Source organism: Perca fluviatilis, chromosome 16, assembly GCF_010015445.1.
Source record: "Perca fluviatilis chromosome 16, GENO_Pfluv_1.0, whole genome shotgun sequence".
Taxonomy (NCBI): Eukaryota; Metazoa; Chordata; class Actinopteri; order Perciformes; family Percidae; genus Perca; species Perca fluviatilis.
The window spans coordinates 21,234,392-21,258,511 of NC_053127.1; the positions used below are offsets into that span (position 1 = coordinate 21,234,392).

Consider the following 24,120-nt stretch of genomic DNA (forward strand, 5'->3'; position numbering starts at 1 on the left):
ATTGATGCAAACATTACAAAATGGGGTTTAGCTGCCATCTAGTGTTAATCATCGACTGTAAAAAAAAAAAAAAGGTTTTAATTATTGTATTAAACCATCTGTGAAACACATTTCAAGTTAATTTGGATGGTGGGGCTACATTTTTGCTCACATAATGCTAATGCTTCCTCCTTAATGACATCAAATTAGGAACCTTCTAAATGGTGGCCTTTTAGTTATATAATACCTTTATAAAAAACAAAAACTTTAAATACCATTGTGTGACATTGGGTTATTTATCGCTAACATATTACTTGTATGCAAGACACCAAGAGCTTTTGGTGTGAATTCCGGAAGTGTTCGTCAAATGCATGCAGTTTTATTCTGAAACTTGCAACCGGAAGCCATGTATGTCAGCGTGGGTGGGTGACTTGACGCCGGTCTCCCAGCCAGAGTAACGGCAGCCGTCTCCTCCGATCCCTCAATTGTCTCGATTTGTTGACGTTTGCTGGAGTACAGCAGCCGCTAGAAACGGGGGTCTGTCTGTTGTTTCAGGCGAGTCAATGAAGCTAGCCAGCTAGCTAGCTTAAATGGGTTTTCGAGTTAAATATGATCGCCTCACTTTCTAGAGGAAGTTTGCTGGAAGAGGTTCTTCATGGGGGCTTTAATGAGGTAACGTTTATCAAGCGTTATTAATGTTGATATTTATTAAGTTAGGTAAGCCATCATTTAGCAAGCGGAAGCCAGTTAAATTTGCAAACCATCTAACAATCGTTAGACAACCTGGCAATAAAGTGCCACAGCTTCAGGTAGAAATAACGAATTTCTGCAGTTTGTCCAATTAAGTTAATGTGTAACGTCAGCGTTAACGTTAGTTTAAAAAAAAAAAAAAAAAAAGCAATTTAGTTTGTTAGGTAGCTAGTTGGCGTAATCGCTAGCAAAACGGTAAGTGTAATGGTTGTCAGCAAATAATATAACCAAGTAGCTTTAGTATGTGTTTTAATAAGCCGTACATAACTAAACATTATATTTAAGTTTAGGTCAAGTGTAACGTTCTGTTCAAAATGGGGTGCGTTTTTTGTATTGTATCCCGGACGACGGGCTGTCACGTGACTAAACAGGACCGTAAAGGTAGAGTAACGTAACCGTGTGAAATACAGGGGAAGCATGCTAAACAATGTTGCTCTGGACTGAACACGGGATTACATGATTGGCCTTTACAACAAAAGTAAAATTTAATAGGCAGTGAGACAATAGACTGTCCCTGCCCCCCTCTCTCCTGTCCCAACCATTGACCTATAGGTCCCAACATAATAAACAAAGGAACCCATTTGTCACATCACGGTCTCAGCCTTTTTTGACCCCCACTCTAAGCTGTGTGTTTGTGTATGTGTTCCTCTGTGGTTTATTGGATTTGTGTGTATCTGATTGATGGATTGCAGCAGCAGCTGGCAGCCTATGTTTCCTGGGTGAACTCTCAGTTGAAGAGGAAACCAGGCCTGAAACCTATCACTAACCTCAGGCATGATCTGCAGGATGGGGTGGTGCTCACACAACTCATAGAGATAGTTGGTAAATACACATTTACACACACACACACACACACACACACACACACACACACACACACACACACACACACACACACACACAAATTGCTCATGTGGTGTAGTAATGTTGGTGTCAGAAGATGAAACCTTTTCAAAATAAATTATTTAGGTTGTGGCCTTTTAGTGAGGCCTTTGTCTCGCCAGACCTATCAACACAGTGCTGTGGAGTAAGGTCTTGCTACTCCAAACATACATTCTGAGATAGGAGAAAAAACACTCTGGATTGTTTGCATTTCTTTAAACCAATTTTCACAATTGTCTTGGGCGGCATTAAGTTCTGGACGCAGTGATGGCGGCTCTGCAAAATGATATCTGGATTGAACTTGTTTTGGTGGAACATTAAATTAGCTGGATACATTGTTAAACGTAATTTGCTCTTACCAGTGTATCACCGTGTGTACTTCGTCCATAGCAATCCCCACCAATCGGTCCAAAAAGTCCTAGTTAGCCGTAAACATATTCTTTGCAAGTCTTTACAATCATTCCCCGAAAGAACCAAGCAGGCCTGCCTTGTTGCACAATCCAAATTTTCTAGCGTGTAGCTTGCCACGCTCGAAGTTTGTTGTTGTTTCCCGAAGCGAACAGAGTTCCGGACTGGTGAGGCCTAAACCCGTTTATTCCTGCATTGAGCAAATATTTTAAATTAATTTATCAATTATCCACCATAGTCCGTACACATTTAAAAGAGAACCACAAACTTAATCGGTTGTTGTTCATGCTCCTCAGTTTTTGAATCGGAATCAGATTTATTACCATCAAGTTTGCACTTGCAAGGAATTTGCCTTGGTGTAGTAGGTGCATACAGTAAACATATTTAAAAGGGAATAAGCAACAAAGCAAAGTAATTCTAGAGTCAAGAACATAAATACAGAATAGATACAATACATTAAAAAAGTATGTAAAAATGACTGATTTAGAAAGGGAAAGAAGGAGGGCTGTAAGGTTTGTGCAGTGTGAAAAAATATTGGTCATCAATTTTTTTTCTAATTTTTTTCTCTCTCTCTCTCTTCTCTCTCTCTCTCAAATCTCATTCAAATTGGCAGCTGGGGAAGTGCTGGAAAGAGTGTATGTTGCTCCACAAAACAAAGAGGAAAGTAGGAACAATGTGGAGCAAGTCTTGCAGTTCATTTCCTCCAGACACATACGCATGCCACATATATCTGCAAGAGGTAAATCACAGAAAATTCTATTTTTTTCTTACTGTCTTTCTTCGTTTCGAAAGCAGGTGTACATAAACGTTTCTGGTTGCTGAACCTATATTATAATCAGAAGATTTTATCGACCCCAAATCTTTATGCAAAATGACATATTTGCATTGTGACGAATACATATTTCTCCACGTGCATTAGGGAAACAGTGATTATGTGCAACCTAGTGTGCAATCTTAATAAAAGTTCATTTTTTCCGTTATAAAGCTGCTATCTTGGCATCCCATGTTAATACCGTGTGTTAATGTAATACTGTACATGTCTAGGTCATTACTGAGGGACATATGTTACCTTTCTGTTCGCAGACATTGTTGAAGGTAATCTGAAATCTGTAATGAGGATAATTCTGGCTCTGGCTGCCCACTTCAAACCCTCAGCCAATCACAGGGCTGCTTCAGTAAGTGGGAGGAGTTTGTCAAGAAGCTCTGCCAGCCACAACCCTCTCTCCACTGTTGCACTAGCACAAGGTGCTGCTGCTGCACTGGCATCAGCACGACTTGATGCCTCGCAGCCTACATGCACCACACGTATCCACAGGTATGCTGGCAGTGATAATCATAAACATAGACACAAACCCCTGTTACTGTCTTTCTGTAATATCAAAATTTTCTCTGCCACAGCAATCATTTGTTAGATAAACGTGTAGTCTTTGCTGTCCTCTGGTGGACAAACAAACCACCAAACTACCATCCTCAGAACTGCTAAAATAAGGCTTGTCTCTTTACATTTAATATCAAAACTGTGTACTAGTTCTTATTTATGAATAAATTACCTCTGCTTTGTCATCTTTTAGTGGCTGGGGGTTAGATGTGGAAAAGAATGTGTGTGTTCGTGCACTGGTTGAGCAGTATGAAAGAGGAGAGCCGGAAAATCCCCAGCCAAGCAGGTAATTTGCTTTTATAAAAAGCTAAATTCTCATAATAACTAAACAGTTGTGTGAATCCCTGAATATAGTTTATAGTTTAATATCAAATGGTCTTGAGCAATTGCACTAACTTTATATTGCCTTAAAGGGGTGATAGAATGCAAAACCGATTTTACCTTGTCATATTGAAAAATGACAGTTTGGTGGGTAAATAGGACATACATAGAACCTCAAAATCCCAATGACATCTCTTTCCTCTGCAAATCTCACAATTTGAAACAGCCTCTGAAAACGGGCAAATCTCAACGAGCCGCCGAGTTGACGTCAACTCGGCAGCTCCTCCTCATTTGGCTCTAGTCTCTCTCTTTGTCACGCCCCAATATTTACATAGGCTACACAACTGACCTGAGATCAGGTAGTCTTCTGAATCTAGCTAGGTCATGCAGATCTCTGCTATTCCATTACAAAATTCACTTCTGAAACTTTTTTATACGAGAAATCAACTATGTAAAGCTCAAATATGGGCTGTTTTACGAAAATGTATGGCTAATTGCAAATTTTGTCCAACTGTGTGTCGGAGTTCAGGGGCCAGTGCTGCCTGGGTTGCTACATCGCCGCCCTGCCTGTCCTCCTTCACAGACCACGTTCATAAAAATGCCTTAAATTGAAATCGGACACAGCTGTTAGCTTTGTAAGATCTTGGGGTAGCTGTGATATAAGTGCCGTGACGAAATTATAGTTATGCCGGCAGCCGGCCGCGGAGCCCCGGTAGTGCAGTAATCCACAAAGGGTGACTTTGCCCTGGGTATGGAGCCCAGCAGGCTGTTGCTTTCTCGTCAGACTGTGTGCAGCTCCTAAAATCGAGTCTTACCAAATTTGCAATTAGCCATCAATTTTCGTAAAACGGCCCATATTTGAGCTTTATATAGTTGATTTCTCGCATAAAAAAGTCTCAGAAGTGAATTTGGTAAGAAACATTGCAGTGTCTGGAATATGAGACCTGCTGTCTCGTCTCTAATGTGTGTGTATGGGGATTCGCTCAATCAATCAGCGCGCAGCTCATCTAAATATTCATGAGCATACCATATTTGGAAGAAAAGCTGTTGTTACAAATAGGGCCAAAACACAGGGATGCATAAGGGCCAATAAAATATCAACCAGGCCATTTTCAGCCCAACCAATGTTACATACCCCATTAGGAGAACTTAAGGAACAGTGTGAAATACCCTATATAATCATTCTATCACCCCTTTAACTGTGAGATAAAACAGCATACATACACACATACATACATAGTGATTTTTTTCTGTCACTGTCACAGGCCGATTTGATTCAGGGTAATATATTTTCAGATGAAAAGTAGATAACTAGCCTCTTAGTGCTCTCAAATGCAACATGTAAAATTAGAAAGATATTTCCTGAAGGACAAGTATAGTCCTCATTTGCTGATTCATTTTTATGTGTCAAAAAGCATTAGTTTCTGTGACACTTTCACTGAGCACTGATGCATTAAAAAAATCTGGTTTTGGTATTAATGAATCTCAGTGCTGCATTCAACACGGTTGACTGTAAGATACTGCTCGACAGACTAGAAAAGTGGGTGGGACTTTGTGGCACTGTGCTAAATTGGTTCAAATTGTATTTACAAGATAGGGACTACTTTGTGTCAATTGGTAATTATGAATATGAGCAAACAAAATTCACCTCCTACCATACTTATGCAGATGATACACAACTCTACATAACAGTGACTTCAGTCCCTTACATTTGTTGAATAAGTACATTGAACAAATGAGTGGATTTGCAAGAATTTCCTACAACTAAACAGAGAAAAAATTAATTTTTTATTTATTTTTTTGGTCCGAAGAAGAAATTATTTTTTGTCTATAAAGATACAGGAAAAATTTTTTTATTTTTAGCAGGGTAGACTATTGTAATGGTGTTTACAGGTCTTAGAAACAAATCAATCAGACAGCTGCAGCTTGTCCAGAAGGCTGCTGCCAGAGTCCTAAAGAAACACCAAGAAAGTGGAGCACATTACACCAGTCTTTAAATCACTGCACTGGCTTCCTGTGTGTCAAGTTTTTACTTGTCTATAAAGCACTAAATGGTCTCGGCCTATATACATCTCTGACTTACTTGTACACTATGAAGCATCCAGACCTCTCAGGTCATCTGGGACTGGTTTCCTGAGTGTTCCCAGGTTCAAAACCAAGCGAGGTGAATCAGCTTTTAGTTTCTATGCTCCCCACCTGTGGAACAAACTTCCTCAATACCTGAGGTCTGAAACTGTTAGCTCGTTTAAATCAGGGCTTGAAACATTAACATTAAACATTGTTTACTGCAGTTTTCCAATAAATTAGATACATAACTTATTTTTAATCTGTAACCATTTTTTGCTTGCTTTTGCTTTTTGTTTGTAGATTTTTGCTCAATCTATTTTTACATAAGACTGTGCAACTCAAACTCAACAAACTCTACTTTGCTATTTATACTGTACGGTTCAGTGTGTCAATTCAGTTCAAATGTTTGAGGGTAGTTACATTTATGTAATCTTATGTTATCTTGCATCTTCAACACCTACTTTTCCACACTTTGGAAACAATAGAATTTATTATGTGGTTCATTTGTGTGTGTGTCTCACTGCTTGACAGAGCATATGACTTTAGTACTTCAAACTTTACCCTGGTGTGTGTGTGTGTGTGTGTGTGTGTGTGTGTGTGTGTGTGTGTGTGTGTGTGTGTGTGTGTGTGTGTGTGTGTGTGTGTGTGTGTGTGTGTGTGTGTGTGTGTGTGTGTGTGTGTGTGTGTGTGGGGGGTACTTCATAAATATCTGTGTAAACCACAGGCAGATGATAGAAAAAAAAAGAAACAACCAGTCTTTATCTTCTCCAGTCATATGTCCTGTTATGCTCTGTGGTGCTCATATTTTGTGTGTGTATCTGTTTATAATGATGGAAAGAGAAGTATATGCATTTATTTTTGGTAGAAAGATGATGCGGTTTTGTTTGGAGAGATAGAGATTCAACAGAGCTTAACGACCTGATGATGCCATATGCAGCTTAATTAAGTGGGAGATGCTAAGCAGTGTCTGCTGCATTGGTTGCCACGACAGCTAGCCTGGGGGGGTGAGGGGTGGGGCATGTCAGAGTTAGGAGAATCACATGTGTCATGGGTTAGTTGAGATGCTGATGCCACAGACCCACATGCAGGGTGAAATTAGCCTCCTTGGAACTGTTATGCACAGTTTAGCCCACTTGTAGCCCACTATGGGGGGACCCAGATGAAATGGTAAGACCAGACACAATGAGGCAGTGTGGGTTTGGATTCCTGTGCAAGTGTGTGAGTTTATGCTTCTTTCTCCATAACTATAACAATTTTACAGTGCTACAATGCAATGTGAAAAGAGACTGTAAATTAAGTGTAGTGTCTGTAGGCACCATGCAGTTTGTAACTGCTTTGATTTGCAAAAGTAGGCAAAGATTAGGACTCCTTTTGGCAAATTTGGACTTGTATATGTATAAGTATATGTGTCATTCTCATGCTGCTTTCTTTGTGTCTGTCCCATTTCCTCTCCTCTCTTACAAGCCACCAATCTAGAGCCAGAATTACAACAAAAGGAGCATTAGTTACAAATAGCTGTCAAAGAGAGACTGTATATTGAACATTCCATTAATATGTTGTTTATGAAAACAGTGTGATTTTGGGGAATGCCATTGTTGCTGTCACTTTTATAGAGTGCAGAAAGGGGTTTCAGTTGGACATGTATTCAGAGTGACAGTTTTATTACTTACAAATATTATTCTATATTACTACAGATATATTACAAAAATGAAGATGTCACCCAGCCAGGTCAAAGTAGTATGTAGCAGCACATAGAATACTTTATTTACACTGCATGTAAGTAAGTGTTTACAAGCACACACGAGCTTCTCTAAAATATATTGATTAATCAGTATGTTGTCCTCCTCGAGCCTCAGCTCCGTTAGTCCACTGTCATCTCCAAGAGCTCCACCCAGCAGCCACTCAGACAGACAGCAGGAAGACCACCAACCACACGACAGCAGTGGTGAGTTCTGTCCCGCCACCAACCGGCATTTGATTAGTAAACCTTAAGATTTATTGTTGGACGTGTAATAACAGTTATGTGTGTGTACGTCTGTGTGCGTGTAACTGAGCCATCTCATGTTGTAGCGGAGACGGCGTTGGAGGATTCTTTCAGTGAAACTTTGGAGAAGGAGGTGCAGGACACACGTAAAATGGTGTCTGCTTTACAGGTACATGCATACGAAGGTTTGATTCTGGTAACCCTCTGTGTATAAATACAAATTTGTTGTCCTTTTGTTTTTTCAGCCTTATGTTGACGTCAATATTAAAGTTTAACAGCTGAGTGCATATTCTGTATTTTCTCATATTTTCTTGGAAGATATTGGATGTAAAGCTGGTAAATAAACATTACCAATAATACTGCCATAGCCGTTATTGGCTGACTTAATTTTGCTTAAATATGTTTAGAAAAATTATTTCTCAGGTGCGTTTGAGATCTGTCTTTAAAAGAACTACAATGAAAAAAGCACTGTAGAGACCAAGTTCTGGCTTAACTGGGCCAGAACACATGCAGTGTTTTTGGGGTATGGGAGCTGCAAAAGCTGGATTATGTCCGTATTGCTCCACTATTTACTCCTACTGGTTGGTTGCAGCACCTGTGCAGAGGAGGGTGGGATCTAGTAGGATACCGTGGCATTTCTATGGAAATATTTTTAGGCTATTGAAATGCTGTGCTTATTATGCAATAGACAACCTACCAGCTAATGCTTTAACTAGTCAAAGCTTTCTGAACACAGCGACCTCACTCCAAAGTACAAACTGGTGTTATACCCTTTGTGTTTTTAAGGCCCTGCTACTGCATGGTTCGCTGCCTGAGGATGAGCAGGATGTGTCTTTGAGTTTGGACCAAGGCAATGCTGACCAGCAACTGGTAGTGAGAGTCTCTCCTTTTTATTTTTATTTTTTCATCCTTTTTTTCAATCTTGATTTCATTTTCGGCCCTTCTCTGCTCTCTCACTTTTTTGTGCCAACCTCTTCTTTGCTTTTTTTCAACAGCTCTTTGTGTTCAGCACAGATCACATTTCTTTACTTGTGTGTGTGTGTGTGTGTGTGTGTGTGTGTGTGTGTGTGTGTGTGTGTGTGTGTGTGTGTGTGTGTGTGTGTGTGTGTCAGAGGGTGACACGGGTATCAGCTTCCCTTCTTTCTAAGTCCATTGTGGTTCTCACACATCCCTTTTTTCTCTCTCTTTCCAGGTAGTCATTCGCAGTCGTTTGGATCAGAGCATGGAGGAGTCTCAGGAGCTGAAGGTAAGTAATTGCATCATTTAATCATTTGTTTTCTTTTCAAACTGTCAGTATGTTCTTTTATTAGGGCAACATTTACACATCTCTTATGACTGAGAGAATACACTTCTGGAATGCACCCTGTGATTAATATTTAATTCTGAGTGTGTTGTTTGCTGTTGCTTTAGAGGGAACTGTTACGCTGTAAGCAGGAGATGAGAAACCTGCAGGGAGTCAAGGTAAGACAAAGTCAGCTCTGCAGTTATTTATGTTATTACCCAGTTGAATATTTTTCTGGTTGCTGGCCAAAGTATTGACTTTCTGTTGGTTTGTAAATGTGCAGGACGCCCAGCAGCAGAGGCTGTGCACTCAGGAGGCATCAATACTGCAGATGAAGCAAGAGCTTCTCAGAGCCAGCATGACGAAGGAGGAACTAAACAACCAGAACGTACAAAATCTATGAATCTATTTCATTTTATTACATTTTTATTTTGTTTATAGTGAATGTAAAATCTGCAAAACACCATGTTAAAAAATGTTTGCAAAAATGTTTTCAGTAGGTACTGTATATTTCTTATGTGTATTGCAATTTCCTTTCCTCTATGAAAATGTGTAATAGGCCGAGCTACAGTGGAAGCTAGAGGAATGTAACAGGCTGTGGGGCGAATGCAAGGTGAGGTTCTCCAATCCCTCTCCTTTAATGGTTTGCTGTAACTTTAGTTTACTCATCCTGACTTTATTTTACAAAGCATCTGTTTATTGAGTTTGTACTAAACTATGAACCCCACCTTTTCTCTTTGGCTGGCTGGGTGCAGAAGGAGATAGGACAGAAGGACAGACTTCTGCAGCAACTTAAACACAAGCTTGAAGAAAGTCAAAAAAAGCAGGTACGTGAGCCAGTTTCAGGATTTTAAAGGGAACTTAAACAAGCTACAGTGGATTTAAAATCTTCTGTCCAGCTCAATGCTATGTGTGAAAATGTCAGACCAAAAGTTAATCATTAACTCACTTTTTTAAATGCCCTTTTATCAGCAAATTAATACTTAAACTTTGATGCAGGAGGAAAGTGTAAATTTACACGGTTCCTCCTTTACTTATTCAATTAATGACTTACTTCAATCTATCAAGGCATCGACTAGATATATTTTAAGTTTTAGGATCTAGCAGCTTAATATCAGTGTGTGTCTGATTGTGTGTCTCTCTGCCAGAATGAATTGCAAAGAGAGTTGGAGCATAAAAACAGCATGCAGGTAGTACTGTTTCTTTACGGACTCTTTCTGCATAATAAACAGTGGACTTTTAGGTTTCATATTAAGTCTGCACAAGGCAGCAGTGAATTCAGATATACATTACACAGCTGACAGATTTCTTTTTTCTCAGATTCCCACCGTCACAGAAAACAATGGATATTCTTACTCTGGAAATCCAGCTACCTCTATGTCACACGTAAGTATTGTTTATATTGATAAGGCTGTTCAGTTAGTGGGCCTATTTATATTTTGCTATCAAAGCAGCACACAGATATACACTCACTCATTATCTTGCAGTATTTAGGTTATGTATACTATAATTTGACCACATGAAACACCAGATTCCCCGTTCATGAATAGTAAGTTAAAGAAATGCTTACTGTATGAGCTGTGAATTACCTGGAATACAGTTGCTCTAATAATACAGTATTTGCAGGACAGAACAGTCTAAGAAAAAAGCACTACAGGCTTTAAATGTGTATACCGCGGTTGTCGATAAAATAAGCTTTTTGAGTTTTTGACAGGGTTTTTGTGTTTGTGCTCTGTTAGCAGGCAGAGGAGGTTCAGCTGCTCAGAGATTCACTTCGCAGTTTGAGGAACAACTTCAGAGACCACGACCCGCAGCACCATACACTGGACACCCTGGAGCAGGGCATAGTATCACTCATCGACAGACTGCATGTTCTGCATACACACAGGGTACGATCTCAAGCACAAAACTGACTTATATTAAATTATCAGCACAAAACTGACTTATTAAATTATCAGCAGATGGTCACTTTAAAATCCGATTTGACTGTGTAATTGATTGATGAGTGAGCACCTTTACATTTTGCCAAAAGTAACATGAACTAATAATTTTACAGTTTAAATCAATTTAATAGCATAGTCTTTCATTGGTTTAAAATTATGAAGGGCTGTCAAAATGTTTCCAAATACTGCAGGGAAGGGGGAAATCTCCAAGACGCAGAGGCCAACACACAGACTCTGACACCTGGCCATGCACAAGTAATTTGTTCCAACATGTACACCGCCCCCAAATACACAGAATATGTAATGCTTTTACTAACTATTTCTCTTTTGTGTATTACAGACGTTTGTCAATCCCACAGTGGTTCTTCTGCCTCCACTAAAATCCTTTATTTTACTGGAAAATCCCCAACACCTTCCATGATCAATATACAGAAGAGGTGTGTGTGTGTGTGTGTGTGTGTGTGTGTGTGTGTGTGTGTGTGTGTGTGTGTGTGTGTGTGTGTGTGTGTGTGTGTGTGTGTGTGTGTGTGTGTGTGTGTGTGTGTGTGTGTGTGTGTGTGTGTTAAAGGTGCAGTAAGCGATGCTGAGCGAATATTGTTGATATTTGAATTCAACTGCCAATCAAATCCCTCCCCACCCCCCCTTCAGGATCTATGCTGATTGGATGGAATAGTGTTGCTTGGCTCAAGCGCACCATTCTGTTTGTTTTGCATTTACACAGCCAGGGCTGTGTAGGAACACAAGATTCTTTTTAGCACACACAGGAGATAGAGAGCTAGGCGATCCTGAGGACATATTCGCTGAATTTGACAAAAAGTGCATTAGATTAACATCGCTTACTATACCTTTAAGTGTTTTTTCTGAAACATTTAAATATGTTGCATTTAAATATGTTTTCTTAATTAACGTAAAAAAGTAAATTTGCCAGCCAACAGTGATGCTGATCATCTTAACACATATATTTAGGGTAGTCGGCCATAGGTAGAAAACCAAATAAACAACAACAAAAATGTCACAAGCTGTCAAGCTGAGTCTCTTTGTACACACTGTACAGGTTGGGTGAGGTTACTCTAAAGGATGTTAAGGCAGCTGTGGATCGAGAGGGAAACTACAGGTACCACTTCAAGGCCCTGGATCCTGAGTTTGGCACTGTGAAAGAAGAGGTAAGAGAAGGCTTGGAAATAAATAGTTAATAGGACAGTAATAGTAAACTTGGGGCAAACTAGTCAGAATGCAAACTCTGTAAAACTATATAAATAAATATGGCATGCAAGTATAGTTATAACATAAGAGCGATGAAGTCATACATGAAAAAATATGTCCTGTGTGCAGGTATTTCTGGATGGAGCAATCATTCCAGGCTGGGAAGGAAAAATAGTGGCCTGGGTAGAAGAGGACCGTGGTGAAGATAGGTAACAACATGCTAATTATGTATCTCTCTGTTTATTTTCCTGACTCTCAGTGGTAAGTAACACATTATCTTTTGTGTCTTAGGCCATTGTAGGTGCAAGCTGAGGGGCCTTGACACTTTGTTTTTGCTCCTGGTCGCTCTTATCCGAGAGGCACATCGAGACAACTGTACAACAGCGGCACAAGTGGACACTTGGGATTTGAATTATTTGCAAAATACTGTAAGACTTGTCAGCAAGAGATTTTAGTTGATCAACTGGTACTTAAAATGCACTGATAGCTCTACCCGATCTGGAAATCTGTAACTGATGTCTAGAATATCGTAAAACTTAGTGCCTTACAAAGGAAAGCTATTTCCATCATGTGCTTATTAGAGCCAAGCTGTAACTGTATCATCAAAACTAGACAGAAACATTATTTTTGATTCAACTGTTTCTAAAACCACAGTTGTGTTGTTGCTTCTCCTCTAGTTGAAGCCAGAGGTTTGTACTGTATTGAGGAATTGGAAAAAAAGCCTTTTCATTCCTTGTGTAGCAATAAAGTCTTTGAAACAAATACTACCAGAATACATGGTAGAAATATGTATTGTCCAGGTACATGTTACTACTAACATAACAGATAACACAAAAAGAAAGAGGATGATGGTCATCTGAAGTCCTAACATAGTAAAGAAAAAAAAACGGTTGAACTTATTTAATTGATTTCACTAAATAGGACCCAAATCCAGATGTGGTCTGTAGCACACCAGCATGCATGTTAACAGATGTGTTCAAACTGAACTCCTGTCAGTGAAATAGAAATGATGCTGGGATTTTGATGTTCATGTAGAAATATAGATGAACAGCACTGTTGTTTTGTTTACTTTATGAAATTGCTTTGTACATTTGTGTAAAAAAATATTTTCACTATATCCTTAAATGTGTGAAATGTATGACTCTTGTCTGTTTAAAGAGAGATTCCTGTGAGTTGAGAATGCTTCTGTTAAAAAGAACACCACTATTTATGGTGTGTGTGTGTGTGTGTGTGTGTGTGTGTGTGTGTGTGTGTGTGTGTGTGTGTGTGTGTGTGTGTGTGTGTGTGTGTGTGTGTGTGTGTGTGTGTGTGTGTGTGTGTGTGTGTGTGTGTGTGTGTGTGTGTGTGTGTGTGTGTGTGTGTGAGAGAGAGAGAGAGATCAGGATAGACCGTTGTCATGTTTTCCTTCACTCTGCTTCTATCTTCCCATTTAGGATAAATGTGTTTGCCTATTAACTAATAAGCCAACTGAAATATGCATCAGTCTATTTTTAAATAAGACCAGTTTGAATGCCATAACTGCCTGTACTTTAAAATGTACAATTTACTGGTGAGATTGTTATTTAGCAACTGTTTTGTTTACTGAAATATTTTATAAAATATGGATACTGTCTGTTAAAAATAAAAATGACCTTTCTTGAAGACAGATATTTAGTTTTTGAAAAGAAGTTCCAGTTTGTATGTTGGTTGGGAGAGTTGGCTTTTACTGATAAATGGCGATAGACATTTCAGCACTTTATTCATATCATTAAAAATGCACATGCATCCACATTTTCATCTACACTTTGGTGAAATATTCTCTGCTGCCTTTTAAAAATGTGTTTATTTCATGTCGCTGGATATGGAGGCTGCATACAGTACAATGTGTACTGTCACTGTACTTGCGATTCACCGCCACCGTGTGGTTTCTACAGCTCTTGAATAGAGTTTCTAGTTTAAACCACCAGGCTTTGGTAAAATGTCTTATTCCTTTTTATTTCATTCAACTTTGATTTGATTAGGTTTTTAGTTGTTTTTCAGAGTGGTGGTGCTTATTTGGTATTCAGTGATTGAAATTTGAATGGACACCGTTTACGACACCTCCTTTGAAGCTACGGCAGGACTGGGAGGGGAGCCGTAAAGCGTTGTGTTTTGGACTGGAGGAGGTCATTAGAAAGTGAGGATAAGGTTCTCGAGGCACAGAGACACCCGGTGCCAGCATATATCTGATGCCGGTGTAAGATACATACATTATTTAACACCTCTGTGTAGCGTTTTAACTGCTGCGAAATGCTTCGTCTCATCCTGCGGCTCAGGCCGTCCGCCGGGCTCCGCTGTCCCCGTGCCCTCCCGACCGGGCCTGCTACGCTCAGCTCCCGCTCCGTGCCCGGAGCCGGTTCACTGAGGCGGCTTCACTGCGGAGCGGGGTCCCGGACCGTGTATTTGGGCTCCGGCTTCAGCCACAGGGGAACTCTGCTGCGGTTACCCCATCTGACAGGCAGCTGTCAGAGCAAGCGTTACTACAGCCTGCCGCCGCACCAGAAGGTAACGTTACCTGACCAGTTGTCCGGTTGCTATAGCACCAATGTTCACGGTTAGAGCTAGCATGACCTCCCCAGGTAGCATTAGATAGATAGCGCTGTGATGTACCAAGCACACTTTGTCACTCATGGCTGTTAAATACAGCCGTTGCAACTGTTAAGTCAATTCTGCAAATAGCTAACGTTAACGATATTAATTATATTAAGGACCCCCTCGAAAACCAGATGCTGCATCTCAAGGGGGGTTAGGCTACTCCTAATTCAGAAATTTTCAACAACAGCATATACTAAAATATTAATTTAATGTCATTAGGTGAACCATTAGAAGTTGGTACATTGACATTTGAGATATAACATCTAGCCTAAAATCAGTTTTATATGAATTAAATAGATTCACTTTCAATTATATTACATTTATACGTTATTCAATGCCTTTGGTGCACCAGAGCTGTTTTCTTCCTGTGTGAATAGGCACCAGTGGGGTACCCAGTCCAAAACAGAAAGGTATATTGCAAAAGAAACAAGAAAAAAAAACACTTGAATGTATTTCAGACTCCGGTTCACCACACCTGACAGAAATCCAGATTTGACTTTAATTCTAATTGCAATCTGTAGCACACCAGCATGCATGTAAACAGAACATGCTTAAACTGAACTGCTCTCAGTGAATAGAAATGATGCTGCAACTTTGATGTTCATGTAGTAATTTTAGGACTCTACATTTGACAAAATGCATTTGTTTTTACCCCATATTTCATATATATCGATCATGCTGCAGATTAGGGCTGGGCAATGTTTCGATATTATATCAATATTGTAATATGAGACTAAGTATCGTTTTAGATTTTGGATATCGTAATATGGAAATATGGTAAGCGTTGTCTTTTCCTGGTTTTAAAGGCTGCATCACAGTAAAGGGATGTCATTTTCTGTTGGCTGTTCAAGCTTTTCTGTAAGTTGCCTTTACCCACTTAGTCATTATATCCACATTATTAATGATTATTTATCTAAAATCTCATTATGAAAATATTTTGTGGAAGCATAAATTGTTGATTGATGTTATTGGTCAAGAATATCGTGAGATTTGATTCGCCCATCCAGATGTTATTTCTCTGAGAGACTTGTTGAGTGCTTTGGGTCATTTCCATACTGCATAATAATTCTAAGCGGGTTTTGAGTATGTAATATGGTCACAAAGTGACAAAGTAAGTATTCTATTAAAGTCTGTATTTGTCTATAAAATAAACGTGATTTTTGCTGTTGTTTTTGCAGTTTGCTGTTGATGTACGCCATTGTCCCACAACGCAATGCACGCATTATTAATAAGACGGCTGGAAAAATGAAAACAAATTGTGATTTGATGTTTGGGAACCCCTCTATGTGTGTATCTGTCTCTGTATTGGTAGCACTTGTGTATATCTACTATCGGATGTTACATGACCTTGAAAGCTACCGCAAAACATCACAGATGTGGTGAAATGCGGTGAAAAGTGGTATGAGGGTCATTTATTGAGCAAGATGATGTAGCAACTAAGGTTACAACACCTGACATTTGCCAGTATTTGCAATTCCTTATCATGAAGCCCCAGTGTATTCTTTGAATTGTTGAATTAAATGTCCTTTTTCTTTGATATTTGATTAGCCACCAGGTGAAATAGGTACTTCCTCATCACTCCTTAATTCTTGAACTCCTGGAATTTGTTTTGTGTTTATCAGGTGGAGCTTCCTGCACTGTCACCCACCATGCAGACTGGAACAATCGCTCGCTGGGAGAAGAAGGAGGGCGAAAAAATCAGGGAGGGCGAACTTATAGCTGAGGTTAGGAGCTGTGTGTGTGTTCCCATATTCTTGTACGAAATTCGTCACTATACACTTTTTAAAATGTTTCTGTTGTTGTAGGTGGAGACTGACAAGGCCACTGTAGGTTTTGAGATGATGGAGGAGTGCTATCTGGCAAAGATCCTGGTTCCTGAAGGGACCAGAGATGTCACTATCGGATCTGTAATCTGCATCACAGTTGACAGGTAAGTTTCTGTCCTGTTCTGTTTCTGTGTAGATGTGGTTATGCTTTGTGTAATTATATGTCTTATATCTGTGTTTATATTTCCCCCTGCAGCCCTGACCTTATCCCAGCCTTTAAGGACGTAACATTGGAGTCACTTCAAGCAGCTGGTGCTGGTCCTTCACCTGTTGCCTCCGCTCCTCCTCCTCCTCCTCCTGCTGCTGCTGCTCCTCCTGCAGCCCCGGGAAGCTCTTACCCAACACACATGAAGGTTCTTACATAAACAAATTACAGTCGGGTGTAGAGTAGTGTAGATTATGTTTACAGTCACAGTGTGCTGTAAATTTTATCAGGGTTTTTCAGTAATGTCTGAATGTTAGATCATTGTGTGTCTACTGCATGTTAGAGCAGGGCAGCAGAATGGAGTTATATGGTGATACTTTTTCATCTGTGGCAAATCCTAAAATTTAAAACAACTATGTATAGAGTAATGAGATGAACAGGCTGAAAGCAACACATAGACGGCACCAATTTTGTTTTTCAATAAACAAAAATGTATGCCATCAGAATAGTAGGACTATGTTATAGTCACATACAAAATGTATACAGAAATAGTGGCTTTACATTTGATGAGTGAAACCAAAACCTTAAGCATAATTTGTGATCTTCTGTGCATTTATTAGAGTATGTCTTTGGAGGTTTTGAATTGAAAAATGATTTGTGTGTCTCTGACGCTAACTTTTAAATGTTGGTATTAGGTGTTAGCTTGTGGAAAAATTCCGAAAGTAGGTTTGCCCTTAATGAGAATTAAAACAAATTGTTATCAGTTGAAGTCAGTATTACATTTGGGTAGGAAAGGTGTTTTTTATCATTTAATGAGAAAGACCATTATAAGAAGCTAGGGAGAAGCTTTAATTTGTTAGACGCTTCTCAATCAAATGTCCCCATCCAGACTCGAACCGAGGATGTCACACTTACATAATTTCTTCTGTTATCACGTTTGTGTGTGTTACAGATCACACTTCCTGCCCTCTCTCCCACCATGACAATGGGAACAGTGCAGCGCTGGGAGAAGAAGGTGGGAGAGAAGCTGAGTGAAGGAGATCTGCTGGCTGAGATCGAGACTGACAAGGCGACCATCGGTAAACAAAAACTGACAAAAACACCTCAGTCCTGACATATTTGCACTGTGCAGTGCACGACAGAGCATTACAGTTTTTTTTAACATCTGGTAAATTCTTGTTTTTAAATTATCATGCCATGTGTGATGCAGGTGTCCCATATCAGAAGCTATCCTTGTCACAACTGTCTTGTATCCTGAATTACAGCCTGACAGGAAAAGCTCACCTTGCCCAACATGTCCCTCTCATGTGTTTGTGTGCAGGCTTTGAGGTGCAGGAGGAGGGATATTTAGCCAAAATCATGGTGCCAGAGGGAACTCGGGATGTTCCCCTGGGAATGCCGCTCTGCATCATTGTAGAGAAAGAGAGTGACATTGCTGCCTTCAAGAATTATGCAGAGATTGGGGTGGCAGAGGTTTCCACACCACCTCTAGCACCAGCACCAGTGAGACACACATACCGCTTTTACTTTCAAAGTTACATTGTAACAAAGTACTCACGAAAACTTCCTGAATTTGGCCTCTATTCAGTTTAAGATTGCTGGTACAGGTATGAATGTGATTTATGAGTGTTTGTATTTATGTTCCAGGCTGCAGCTCCAGCTGCTGCAACACCCAGTCCTGCTGCCGCTGCCCCAGCAGCACCCAGGAAAGGTCGTGTGTTTGCCAGCCCACTTGCCAAGAAACTCGCTGCTGAGAAAGGAATCGACCTGGCACAGGTCAGTGGTAAGTAACCAAGACGCAGGGATTCGTTAAGATCTACATTGGTAGAAAATGAATAATTTAAATACAGAGCTAGAGAAAACAATGGTAAAATATTTTATGTACTGTACGTTGTGCTATTTTCTATTCAGGCTCTGGTCCTGATGGGCGCATCACCAGGAAAGACATTGACAGCTTTGTTCCACCAAAGGCTGCACCTGTAAGTGACGCTCACACTTTTTCTGCACGTGTAATCCTGTTTAATCATATGTAACAACTTCAATTTCCATAATTGATTTTTCATATGTGTTTAATATAAGAATGTAGTGCTGAAACTATTTTGTTTAATGGATTAATCATTATGTCATTCATGAAGTCTAAATGCCAGACGTTCTCTGTTTCTAGCTTCGAACATACAAGAATTTGCTGCTTTTTCTGTTTTTTTCTTCGGTTTTATGTTATTAAATTCTTTCGGAGTTTGGACTATTGGTTAAACAAAATGAGCAATTTAAAGACCTTGAGCTGTGTGAAATTATTTCAGACACATCAAAATGTTTAATTTATTTTGTGTTTTTGTGCCTCCAGATGTTATTACATTACAATAAGCTAAAGGGTTTTGGTCTTCAAATCATCCACGCTGGCAAAATAATCACAAATATAATTTTTACCTTACTTTTGAACTCTCAAAATGTTGGTGTCATACTGTATGTGCCTCAAGGTTTGTTTGTAATTCGTTTTTAAATGCAAATTAAATCATTTCCTTTGGCAGGCCGTAGCGGCTGCTCCTGCTCCAGCTGCAGCTCGTGCTGCTCCTGCACCTGCTGCAGCTCCTGCTGCACCAGCTGGGACCTTCACAGACATCCCTATCAGCAACATCCGCAAGGTGAGAGCCAACACACTCCTGGCTTTTGGTAGTCCAGTGTGTTCGATGAGGACTTCCTGTCCTGCTCAAACACCTCTGATAGCAGTCCAGTGTAATACATGACACGCTCCTTCTATGCAGGGTTTGGTGCTGGTGTTATTGAGTGCTGTGAGGCAAACATCCTGAGGGGCTTTCACAGTGTAGCTCTGTTATCTCTGACCCGTGCTTCCACATTTTGCCCTGAAGACAGATATCAACACAGGCTCAGCTACCACATCTTATTCCTGTCCATGATGAATTATGGATCAAAGCTGAAGTGCATATATGTGTCTCTCCTGCAGGTCATCGCTCAGAGGTTGATGCAGTCCAAGCAAACGATCCCCCACTATTATCTTTCTGTAGATGTCAACATGGACCAAGTGCTCGAGCTTCGGAAAGAACTCAACGCTGTGAGTTTGTGCTTGTGAACCGACAGACAGGAAATTATTTTTTCCCCCTGACCTAAGAATAAAATAATAATTATTTCCTGTGTCTCTTGAACAACCTCGCCTTGTCTCTGCAGGAGGTGAAAGCCCAGAATATCAAGCTTAGTGTGAATGACTTCATCATCAAAGCCAGCGCTCTGTCCTGCCTCAAGGTCCCCGAGTGCAACTCCTCCTGGATGGACACGGTCATCCGCCAGTGAGTAAAAACACATAAACTGGCCTATCCAAACACATGCAAAATATACAGTCAACAGGAAATATGTTCTCTTGGTTTTTAGACCTACTAATCTTTGGCTCGCAGATGTGACCTGGTCATAGTACACAAAGTTTTACTTGCCAACAATCCATCTTCATCAACCAAAGTTTTCAAACCCAGTCAACCTGTCACGGTTGAATTATTTCTTCACATTTTGTTAGACAAAAATCTTTAATTCTTAAATTTGAATTCTGTCACTCAAATCCATGGTAACATCCAGACGAATGAATGCATCACTGTTCAAGTGTCTTAAGTGTACAAGCACCGTATAATTGTTCCACGATACAGTCATTTAAAGGAAAAAAAAAGACCAAAAGACCAACATAAGAGGGGGTACAAAAGAAAAACGGCAGCATTTTTAGATTGGAATAATAACACTGTGACCTTGTTCTTCGATATTGGTCTCTTAAAGTGTAGCTGCACTATTGTGGCAGTAGGGGGCACTCAAAGCACTAATATTTGTTCAACTCTTCTCTCAGTTTAGAAACAAATTTACCAAATTTCTGTGCTGTCATCATGACTTAATTCAATGTTTCCAGGAATCATGTAGTAGACCTGAGTGTAGCTGTGAGCACAGCCAACGGTCTCATCACGCCTATAGTGTTTAACGCCCACACCAAAGGACTGGCTGCCATCAGCTCCGATGTGTCGGCTCTCGCTGCCAAAGCCAGAGAAGGCAAACTGCAGCCACACGAGTTCCAGGTACAACACGTAATCCGATTCTGTTTGTACAAGTATTTTTTTTTTTTTCAATTTCAGGAGTTTGGCATGTAGGATGATTAATTTTATGCATATTTTATTTATCTAGTGAACCAGCAAATTGAAACGTTCTTCTCCGATGTGTTTTTTTTTTTTGCTCCAGGGAGGTACATTCACAATCTCTAATTTGGGGATGTTTGGCATCAAGAACTTCTCCGCGATAATCAACCCCCCTCAGGCCTGTATCCTCGCCGTCGGGGGCTCAGAGAAACGGCTGATGCCTGCTGATAATGAAAAAGGGTCAGTGTCATGACCACAATACTAATAACAAGTTGGACATACTGCATTTCTAAATTTGAATCTGATGCAGCGTCAATTTGGGTATTGCAGGTTCGACGTGGCCAGCATGATGTCGGTGACGCTGAGCTGCGACCACAGAGTGGTGGACGGAGCGGTCGGCGCGCAGTGGCTGGCAGAGTTCCGCAAGTTCCTGGAGAAACCTGTCACCATGCTGTTGTGATTGGACTGTACTGCCTAAACCGCAGCAACAGGCAGAGGCCTCTCACTGAAGTGATCTGATTGGTCTAAACCGGTCTGAATCCTCCTGTGATTGGCCAGCCTGCCACCAGGTCACTCCCAGTTACCCTGAAGGGGAAGAGGCAGAACTCACTCCGCTTACCTGTCTGTCCTGCTGTCCCTCCTGTCTCTTTCTCTCCTTTCCTCTCGCTCTTCTCTCACTCATACTCTATTTATTGAGGCCCCGTCTCATGAGAGACCAGAATTAGGTACAATTTATATTAGAATAGAGGCCGGTCATATGTCACTAAAACATTGATAATGTTTTACAAAGGGAAATGTTACATGTCCACCAGAGAACATATTTATCCAGAGACGTAGGTGTGTGTGTGTATTTCTACACACTTTAATCTGTGATTTTTGTGTGAATGCGATAAAGACAATGGGAAGTGCAGATATCTGTTGGTTCCAGTCTTTTGAGTAAGGGGTTGTGAATTTGGAGGATGGAGCTAAATGTAAGTTAACTTTGAGACCCACAGAGTCAAGATCCACACACACACACACACACCTGTTTCTGTTTAGTGGACACACACAACATTGAAATGTTTAGTGTGTTTTCCGTGGATTGATTCTTCTGTGTGTATAATCTTCACTGTGGGATAAACCCAGTGCTGTGTGTATATAGTGGGGAGCTGTTTGGTTGAAACAACCGAGCTGTAATGAGGCCTCATCATATAATTTACCTGTGGTAACAAACACTCTTAAAAGAAGTACAGAACGGTTTTGTCAATTATCTCTCTTCGGTGGGGATGTTTTATTTTCTAGTCTGTAAGTATAACACCTTTGAAATATTCTTTATTTCACTGCTGAAATGCACAAAGCTGGTCCTGGATATGTTATTTGGTATTTGAATAAATTGGGAGAAGTCAATCTTGTGCCATATGCTCTTTGGTTTGGGTTTTTATAAGAGCCCAAATTAAAGCAGTTAGGAATAAAAACTGTCATCACAAAAAAATCCTGAAATATTTTGGAAATTTAAAAAAAAATATATATATTTAACTAGTAGTCCAAGAAACTACTGACCTGCTCAGCCCTTTTTGATTAATGCTGCATACCAAATGGATAAAGTAAAGATCTATGCCTGCAGTCAACCTCCTTGTTTGTATATTTTTTCAATATCTTGGTCAGCTCTCATGCTGATTCATGCAGTCCCACACACAATACCAAATCCACAGCACCTGAAAATGTGCTCAGACTGCCCCAGTATTTAACATTTCTTTGTATTTAATTTAAAGAAGGGAAAGATAAAAAATGACAGGAGTCCAAACAACAGATGTCGTTGAGGTGATATAATATGAGGTCACATGCTTTTGCCTCAAGAACCCTTTTACGCTTGATGGTGTTTTTTACCCCCAACTGCTCCTTTCAGGCAGCGCTGCGACCGCTGCCTTCAAGGCACCTAACCCTAACCTTACTAACCTGTACCTCCCAACGGCGCCTTCCAGGCAGCGCTGCCTGGTAGGCACCGTTGGGGGCAAAAAACACTGATAAGCCTTTTTTACTTGACTTGAATCTTTTTTTTTTCTTTTTAAAGATATTTCATTTGCCTTTGCACTTTTTCTGCTCAAACACTCAACTAATTTGGTTCGATAAATAGCATTAGTGGACCACTGTTGCCAACAAGCCATGTATGTACAGTCATTAAGAAACTCCCAAAATCATCAGAATGCTCATTTGTGTTTAACAGTTTCTTCATATTCCCATATGGACCTCATTAAATTTGCTTTATAGGTCAACTGGCTATTTGGAATTTCAACAATGTGACATTAGGCTGAGACTGGAGAAGCTAAACTAAACTGGAACATATTTGGATAATCATTGGAGGACTTGGCAGGCAGATCGACTAGTTTTTTCTTTTTTTATCCCTTTTTTTTTTTCACTTACACTTTATATCTTAATAAAACTAATACTTACTGTATGTGGGTCATGGACAACTAATACATTTAATGCAAATCCATCAAAAAGCAACCGTGATGGCATTTTGTTTAGCATATAGCTCATAACTTACATAATGTCCTTATCATCAGATGTGTCAAAAACTAATTTTTTAACATTGCCTCACACCAGTGACAACCTTGGATCCTTAACTGCCTTGAATCACTGCACAGATAAGTGCTTTTTTTTTCCAAGAATGAAAGGGCTGATTTGGGATGCTACAGGGTTCGGTGACACAAGATACAAATTGAACCAATCATGGCTTATTGGCAACAGTGGTCCACTAATGCTTTTTATCGAACCAAATTATTTGAGTGTTTGAGCAGAAAAAGTGCAAAGGGAAATGAAATATCTTAAAAAAAAAAAAAAAAAGTAAGTCAAGTAAAAAAGGGTTCTTGAGGCAAAAGCATGTAACCTTATATCACCTCAATGACATCTGTTGTTTGGACTGGTTGTGGTGTATTCGGTTGGGAATTTGATTCCCATCAAGTTATCTATTTTTTGAGTCGGATGTCCAGAGCAAAATCACACTATACTATGACTTTTTTGACATACTATTCTATGACTTTATTCAACATACTGTACTTTGACTTTATTATGACTTTTTCATGATTTTTTTCAACATACTTTGACTTTTTTCAACATACCATACTATGACTTATTCATAACTTTATTTGACATACTATACTATACGTTTTTATGACTTTTTTTTTTTTACAAATGTAAAATATGTGACTCACAAATATACTATGACCTGTCCTTTAGCT

General features: G+C 39.8%; 2 protein-coding genes and 1 non-coding gene across 9 annotated transcripts; 2 read left to right on the forward strand and 1 right to left on the reverse strand.

Annotated features, from left to right (window-relative positions):
- The first annotated feature begins 379 nt into the window (after window positions 1–379).
- On the forward strand, window positions 380–13,842 carry LOC120544596 (dixin-like). Of its 7 annotated transcripts, none has more exons than XM_039778463.1 (21): window positions 380–651; window positions 1,422–1,551; window positions 2,633–2,758; window positions 3,103–3,334; window positions 3,591–3,683; window positions 7,636–7,730; window positions 7,856–7,938; window positions 8,556–8,642; window positions 8,962–9,015; window positions 9,180–9,230; window positions 9,335–9,439; window positions 9,611–9,664; window positions 9,807–9,878; window positions 10,200–10,241; window positions 10,372–10,437; window positions 10,794–10,940; window positions 11,186–11,249; window positions 11,335–11,431; window positions 12,049–12,157; window positions 12,327–12,406; window positions 12,489–13,842. In XM_039778463.1, the coding sequence occupies exons 1-21, from the start codon at window positions 589–591 to the stop codon at window positions 12,496–12,498; spliced, it is 1,860 nt and encodes a 619-aa protein (XP_039634397.1). In that variant the 5' UTR covers window positions 380–588; the 3' UTR covers window positions 12,499–13,842. The 7 variants fall into 7 exon arrangements, with proteins under 7 accessions (XP_039634397.1, XP_039634400.1, XP_039634399.1 ...); XM_039778460.1 differs by having other exon boundaries at window positions 381–651; window positions 10,791–10,940; XM_039778464.1 differs by having other exon boundaries at window positions 381–651; window positions 7,642–7,730; window positions 10,791–10,940.
- Window positions 13,843–14,465: 623 nt separating this feature from the next.
- Window positions 14,466–22,509, forward strand: dlat (dihydrolipoamide S-acetyltransferase (E2 component of pyruvate dehydrogenase complex)). Its single transcript, XM_039778051.1, has 14 exons — window positions 14,466–14,720; window positions 16,433–16,534; window positions 16,616–16,740; window positions 16,833–16,989; window positions 17,734–17,860; window positions 18,103–18,284; window positions 18,429–18,564; window positions 18,693–18,760; window positions 19,310–19,423; window positions 19,744–19,851; window positions 19,965–20,083; window positions 20,683–20,845; window positions 21,006–21,142; window positions 21,233–22,509. Exons 1-14 carry the CDS (start codon window positions 14,466–14,468, stop codon window positions 21,360–21,362), a joined length of 1,923 nt encoding a protein of 640 aa, XP_039633985.1. The 3' UTR covers window positions 21,363–22,509.
- A 296-nt stretch (window positions 22,510–22,805) lies between these two features.
- Window positions 22,806–22,897, reverse strand: LOC120544786. The gene has a single exon (XR_005636586.1). It is a non-coding gene; the product is annotated as a small nucleolar RNA SNORA17 (small nucleolar RNA).
- Window positions 22,898–24,120: the final 1,223 nt, after the last annotated feature.